This window comes from Salvelinus sp. IW2-2015, linkage group LG17, assembly GCF_002910315.2.
Source record: "Salvelinus sp. IW2-2015 linkage group LG17, ASM291031v2, whole genome shotgun sequence".
Taxonomy (NCBI): domain Eukaryota; kingdom Metazoa; phylum Chordata; class Actinopteri; order Salmoniformes; family Salmonidae; genus Salvelinus; species Salvelinus sp. IW2-2015.
The window spans coordinates 35,506,678-35,514,317 of record NC_036857.1 but is presented as its reverse complement, the minus strand read 5'-3'; the positions used below and the strand labels follow the sequence as shown (position 1 = coordinate 35,514,317).

General features: G+C 39.7%; 1 protein-coding gene across 2 annotated transcripts in view; it reads right to left on the bottom strand.

Moving 5' to 3' along the window:
• Window positions 1–722: 722 nt before the first annotated feature.
• Window positions 723–7,640, bottom strand: part of LOC111976371 (chemokine-like protein TAFA-5) — a 48,929-nt gene continuing 42,011 nt past the window's right edge. Inside the window, exons 4-5 of one of the 2 annotated variants that reach the window (XM_024005156.3) lie at window positions 5,429–5,475; window positions 723–1,266 (exon numbers count right to left, since the gene is read on the bottom strand). In XM_024005156.3, the coding sequence (XP_023860924.1) occupies window positions 5,452–5,475 (24 nt within the window). In that variant the 3' untranslated portion in view covers window positions 723–1,266; window positions 5,429–5,451. The remainder of the gene's footprint in view (window positions 1,267–5,428; window positions 5,476–7,640) is intronic. The other variant, XM_024005157.2, reaches the window with a different exon arrangement.

The following is a 7,640-nucleotide window of genomic DNA, read 5'->3' as shown; positions in this document are numbered from 1 at the left end:
TTAACTGGGATATGAGCTACTATCCGGAATACTGTGTGCATGTAAAAGTTATCACTGTGAATCAAGCATCAAGCACACATGACTACATTCACACGTGAGTACATTCACACACACACACACAATTAAATTAGCCCCAGGGATGAGGCTCTCTTTATCCTCATGTTTTTCGAAGGAAAATAACTACATGTCAGTGATATGTGTACAATATCCTTATGATCTCACTCTTTCTGTGATGCTCACTCTCTTATATTTCTGTAACATAAATGCAAGTAAAAAATATTCACGGAACAGTATACACGGTGAATGTACACATTATATCCAATATAAACAGCAGCACTTTGATGTAGTGTGGAGGTGTGCCACTTGCAATGAGCTTCATATTAAAACATAGGCAATTTAAACCATAACTTTGAAATATTAATTGATACTACACATTGACGGACATACTTACTGTTTTTAACTTATGTGACGTAGATCTTTCTATATATATTTATGTATTGAAAAGATATGATTCTGTTATAATGATGCTTTACATCCATGATCATCCCCTAAAACATGATTATACAAGTCTGCAAGAAAGTGAGCTTCAGGTAAAGTGACAAAGTTCTAGACAGAAGTACAATACTGGATGTGTCACACTTAAGAACAAGATTATGTCAACTTGTTCCCATTGTATATCAGGAGGTACACACACACACACACACACACACACACACCACACACACACACACACACACACACACACACACACACACACACACACACGATAAAGGGCCAGGCAGGTGTCTATCAGTAAGTGCCTCATGACAGACAGTCCTATGCACCAGATAAACAATGTTCTGTCAATGTCAAGTTAGATAGTCACTGACAAATCCATCCAAGAGTTTCTCCTCCAACACCTTGACACAACAAACTATTGTCCAAGTCACCCCCCCCCCCCACACACACACACCTTCAGATTTCTTTCCATAGGGATAGGTAGAAAAATGCTTGGTTCCTCACACATGCATAGACTCCCAATGATATCCTGCTTGCCGTGCTGAAACAACCCAGGCTATATACAGTAGGATTTGTACTTCAGTTTGTGACGTGGCATGTGGGTCCCGATGATGATGCTGTGGTGTGTTGCTTTCATTGGCTAGTACGGACATCTGTGCACTGTCACATAGTAGGGCTCCTCTGGTCTGTGGAGTGGGGGTGTGTAGTGGTTTGAGAAAAAATGTGTTTGCCCTCTGTTCCCCTTCTGCCATGATTGGCAAAAAAAACCTGGGATGGGGGTAGGGGGTTAGAGAGAGGGAGAAAGGGGGATAAACAGTAGAATTGAGAAAACAAGGTGTTTCATCACTCGTGGTTGTTCATTGTCATTTATACAGGGTGACTTCATCTTGAGTGAACTATGAACTTTATAAAAGGGAAAAATAAAATCAACTTCCCAAGTAAGCTGATTTGTTCCTTTTAATCTCTTATTCTTATATGTATTTTTTGAAACTGCATTGTTGGTTAGGGGCTCGTAAGTAAGCATTTCACTGTATTCGGCGCATGTGACTAATGCAATTTGATTTGACAATACAAACCCTCCTAATATTCCAACAAGTGGTGTATAATGACAGTTTAAGGACTATGTAGGATTACATTGAAKAGGTCTCTCTTGTAAAAGAGATTTTATCTCAGTGAGAATAACCTGTACAAATAAAGGTTAAATAAAACATACTATTTGAATCCTCCCCATCTTTATCTGTATACTTCATGTACTTTCCAAAGCTACTTTTTTATTAACATTTAGAAATGATTCACCATGAGCAATGGTCAAATTAGACACCCTAGACCCCTCATATGAAGCGTTCATACATTTAAATATGAGTCTGGAAATCTGCAAAGAAATTCATGAATTTGAGGCTACCGGGAAAATAAATATTTACGACACACCCAATTTCCCTTTTTCTCCCCATCTCTGGTAATTGTATGTGATACATTTTGTTATCTCTGTGGAAGAATGAAAATCAATCTTACAACATTGGCTGTGAGACATAGAGGCATTGAGATTCTGCAATTTCACCCAATTTTACAGTCATAGTTTTTCTAGGCAGGGATTCACACAGCCCTGCACCATGGACAAATAATATTCCTATGGCTTCAGAAATTCACTAAATAATTGGATAAACTGCAGTAGCCAATGTTTACCCCTGGTAAAAAAAAAGAAGGAGTTTACGGTTTTCTGCAGTGCGAGTTTGACTTAATTTGGTTATTCGTTTTCTTTCCTTCTCAGTCCAAAAATAGCACACACTCTCAACACCACAGTATATTTCCTTAGTCTTCTTAAACAACACAGCCATTTGAAGTAGCCTGGTCCTTTGAAGTAGCCTCTTTGGGCTTTTTAATTTGTAACCCTCTGCATTAAGTAATTTTCTAGCAGTATAGCGCCTTTAGATTTTTCTCATGCCCTTTTTATTTTTTACATCAAAGTCATTTTCGCAGAGGAAAATGCAACCACCAATTATGTATTTTCTGTGGAAAAGAGAACATTTTTGCTATGAATTGGTGTAAGTTTTACCTTTTAAAACTCCAACGATTAATGTTAGAATTGGTAGATGGCAAGATGTTCTCAGATCTGCACTACTGCTCATCTCAAATCAAATCAAACCAAATGTTATTGGTCACATACGTACACATATTTCGCAGATGTTATTGAGGGTACAGCTAAAAACTTGTGTTCCGACTTAGACTTAGAGAAATCTCTGGAACATGGTAACATCTCTGTTGACGAGTCCACGATTCGTGAAACACTAAACAAGAATGGTGTTCATGGGAGGACGCCACGGAAGAAGCCACTGCTGTCAAAAAAAAACATTGCTGCATGTCTGAAGTTCGCAAAAGAGAATCTGGATGTTCCAAAATATTCTGTGGACAGATTAAACTAAAGTTGAGTTGTTTGGAAGGAACACACAACACTATGTGTGGAGAAAAACAGGCACAGCACACCAACATCAAAACCTCATCCCAACTGTAAAGTATGGTGGAGGGAGCATCATGGTTTGGGGCTGCTTTGCTGCCTCATGGCCTGGACAGCTGGCTATCAACAACAGAAAAATGAATTCCCAAGTTTATTGCTGAACTAAAATTGCTGAACTGAAACAGTTTTGTAAAGAGGAATGGTCCAAAATTCCTCCTGACCATTGTACAGGTCTGATCCGCAACTACAGAACATGTTTGGTTGAGGTTATTGCTGCCAAAGGAGGGTCAACCAGTTACTAAATCCAAGGGTTCACATACTTTTTCCACCCTGCACTGAATTTTTACACAGTGTGTTCAATAAAGACATGAAAATGTATAATTGTTTGTGTACTATTAGTTTAAGCAGACTGTCTATTGTTGTGACTTAAATAGAATTTGATCTGATCTTCATCTATGTGGAAGTACAGGTAATTCCAAAGGGTTCTGATAAAATAATTTAAATGTTGAAAGATAATGATTAAATAATTCCACTCTGAAACCTTATAATTGCATGAAATTGATTAGAATCATACAATTATAATCTGATGATGTGTGCAGTTTTAGTCAGAATTAGGTTAAACAATGTATCTGTATAGTGGAAAAACACAGACTGTCTGAGCAAGGTGTAGCTCAGGATTTGAACTTGTATGTGGGGGCCGAGAAAGATACTGAGAACAGTTAAACTGTGTTTGGACCGACCAGGCAAGGCCTCTGAGGAACCTATGAGAGCATAGGGAGTACTTCTCAAGGTTTCCCTAATCTCGGGGGAATGGAACTGTCGGCTGGGCAGTGATACACAGTGGTGAGAACTATAGAGATAAAACTCACCTACTGTTTGTGTGGAAGTATGTGCGTAGGATACCTACTGTTTGTGTGGAAGTATGTGCGCAGCTATAAAATGGATGTCTTTGTATAATGGACTTCAGAACGTTCTCGTGAATAAACACTTTGATTTTTGTACGCTGGGACTCTTGTCTGCTTCATTCAACCAGAATCTTACAAACTCTGGGTTGCAGACTGAGTAGATTAATTGAAGTTTATGAACATTGATAACAAAATTCTCATAACAATGTGGTCCTTCGAACCGGATTCCAATACCTGTAACACGTGCACGGGCGGGTCGTTGACCCGTAAATCAAAGACCTGTCCCCTGACATTGGGGTTCCATAACAGGCCGGTATATATCTAAGGTCGACAGAGACAGTGACGGAATCCAACCGACATTGCTTTTCCCAGCCTACAAGACAAGGTCAGTAAGTCTTTATTCACAAATTTGGGGGAATATTTGAAGACATCTTGGACTTGATATTCTAAACACCTAGAAGTCAGGGATAGGATCTTAGGTATTCTAAACAGATTCACCGTGACGGTTTATACTTTGTGTATAACGAAATCAATCAGGTCCGCGAAGACCTGAGGTACCTGTGCACTACCATAAATAAAACTATCTTAATAATTGAGGTCTGTGAGAAAAGGCCGAAAGATTATTAACAAGGGATATAAAATAGGTTTGGTGAGATAGGACGGTAATTCTATGCGAACAAGATAACTCAAATGGTCAATTAACATGTGGTGAATTAACCATAGATACGATTCAAAAGACAATACTGAAATAAAGTCCAAAAAAGGAAGGAGGGAAAAGAAGGGAAACCTAATATAGCGGGGTGAGATACGAGATATTAACGAGTCACAAGGAACAACAGAAAAATAGGCTGCTAACTCGGGCCTTATGAACCCTGGAAAATAGCTTATAGTTGTAGACGTGTGAGACCTAATGTCCGGTCGAAAGACACCCCTATAGATAAAGTTTCAGGAAAGGAAAAGCACACATAGGTTAAAAGATACACATAGATTGTGAGCATAGAGTGGGAGCACACACCTAGGGAGTAGTGACATACACACCAATTATGAGACACATAGAAGTAGTTGAATCAGAGTTTTAAAAGCACACACATAGAATAAGAAGATAATTATTTGCGTGTGAGATAGATAGATTGATCAGTCAAAAGTTACAAGGAACAACTAAGAATAAGTAGAACTTATAGTCGTATGAAGTGTGAGATCTAAATAATATATCGGGATTCATACAAATAATTATTGTAAACTTCTAGGAAAGATTAACGGGAGGTATTTATCAACATAGGTTAAGGATAATAACGGTAAAAAGCACATATACATAGATTGTGAAAAGAAGCATTATAACAATAATAGTAATTGAATAAACACTTTGATTTTTGTATGCTGGGACTCTTGTCTGCTTCATTCAACCAGAATCTTACAAACTCTGGGTTGCAGACTGAGTAGATTAATTGAAGTCTATGAACATTGATAACAAAATTCTCATAACAGGTTCACATACTTTTTTCTTGCCACTGTATATAAAAATGTGATTGACAGCTGGCAGTGCAAAAAAGAAAATGGATTGAGCCAGACTCACCTACCCACTGTGTTCTAAACTCCTTACGATGGTTCCTTAGGCAAAGGCTAGAAAGAAGATAAAAGACAAGATTGGAAGGCAGAAACTTCAGGACAGACCACAGCTCTCTTCTATCAAAGTGTACTATCATGCTTTAGACCAGCAAAATGGCAAGGAGCATATAACAGATGTCCCTTTTGAAGCACAGATGGAAAGACATTCAATTATATTTAAGGCTAGATGATGGAAACTTATATATATATATTTTTTAACCAGGCAAGTCAGTTAAGAACAAATTCTTATGTTAAAATGCCGTCTACCCCGGCCAAACCCTCCCCTATGCTGGGCCCTATGGGACTCCCGATCACAGCTGGTGAAGTGCCTTAGACCGCTGTGCCACTCGGGAGCCCAAAACGTAAAGTTAGGCTTACTTGTCAAACGTTGCATTTTTTCTGACCTTTGAACTATACACTACCAGGAAATACTAGCAGGTAAGGTTGGTCCATATGGGCGACTGAGCCATGGTTCCCGAGGCATTACCTTCCAGTGTCACAATAGAACAATTACAATATACTGTGTGTCCAGTGAAAATTGAACTATATGCTTGCTGCATGTTGTTTAATAGCAAAGGAATACTTTATTTCCACTTCATTATCTATTCTCTGTGAATAAGCACTAATATTTTGTGTATCTCATTAAATTTCCCAGAGCACTTTCTGTTGTTTCCCTCACATTTGAAGAAACTCATCAGGGCATTTAAACTGGTAAGCATCAAAAACAACTGTTTGCCTTTTGCCCAGAGGGACGGAAACAACTGCCAGTGCTTTCTAGCTGTGGGGAATGTGAATATCTTACTTCCAAGAAGCTAAAGTCTAATAATCAGGAAGCTAATGGTCTGTGCAGCCAATCAAGGCCATGGTACAGTGGGGAGCGGTAAACACATTGGCGTTCCCAGGAGCCTCTTCTCTGCTGTACGGGGGGCTCCTGCAGCAACAACGGGCACATTTGGTATTCCACTTCCCACCCATCTGTTGGTCAGTCGGTAGTTCAGTCGTGTCTCTGTATGTTGTGTCTCCCCGCCCGCCTGTGTGTGTCTGGTCCATCTGTTTGTCTGTCTGCCTGCTGTGTCTGTTCTGTCTGTCCGAGTGCCCTACCAAGCGCTATCAGAGAAACACTCCTCGGAGCGGTGCTGATACACCACACCGCTTCGACATCATCTCATCTAAATGCTAAGTACTTCTGCGGCATCTTTATATCAAAATAAGAAAAGAGTGAGGGGGAAAAAAATCTCAAATGACCACAATAGAATCTTCCGAGCATGCCCAAGGTTTCTTGATTTCATTTTTTTCTTCAGTTGAAGGCTGAATGCCTAGAACATTCTCTACTGGTGGTGTGTGAAGAGTTCCAAGACCTTGCTATCTATTATAAACGTACAAGAACCGAGTAGAAGGCGAGGTATTGATATTTTAATTTATTTTATATTTCACCTTTATTTAACCAGGTAGGCCAGTTGAGAACAAGTTCTCATTTACAACTGCGACCTGGCTAAGATAAAGTAAAGCAGTGCGACACATACAAACGTACAGTCAATAACACAATAGAAAAATCTATGCTCAGTGTGTGCAAATGTAGAAGAGTATGGAGGTAGGCAATAAATATGCCATAGAGGCGAAAATAATTACAACTTAGCATTAATACTGGAGTGATATATGTGCAGATTATGATGTGCAAGTAGAGATACTGGGGTGCAAAGGAGCAAGAAGATAAATAACAATATGGGGATGAGATAGTTGGGTGTGCTATTTACAGATTGGCTGTGTACAGTAACAGTGATCGGCAAACTGCTCTGAAAGCTGACACTTAAAGTTAGAGAGGGAGATATAAGACTCAAGCTTCAGTGATTCTTGCAATTTGTTACAGTCCTTGGCAGCAGAGAACTTGAAGGAAAGGTCGGCCAAAGGAAGTGTTGGCTTTGGGGATATACCCAACTTTGGCACTTTTCCCTCGTTCGGCTCTCAAAGAAAAAGGGATCTCCCCCCCCAAAGGCGAGTCCCGATTGAGCTAGTACTTCTCCAACAATTAAGTGCCCTTCTCTCGCTACTTCTCTTAGATATCGATTGTGGGGACACTAACTCAAGCCAATGTGCTGAGGCGGTAGTGGCACTAGCTTGGCACTGTTAAACGCTGACACTAACAAGGTGAGTTGGGTCCAGGAGAGGAGGAGGTGTGCGAG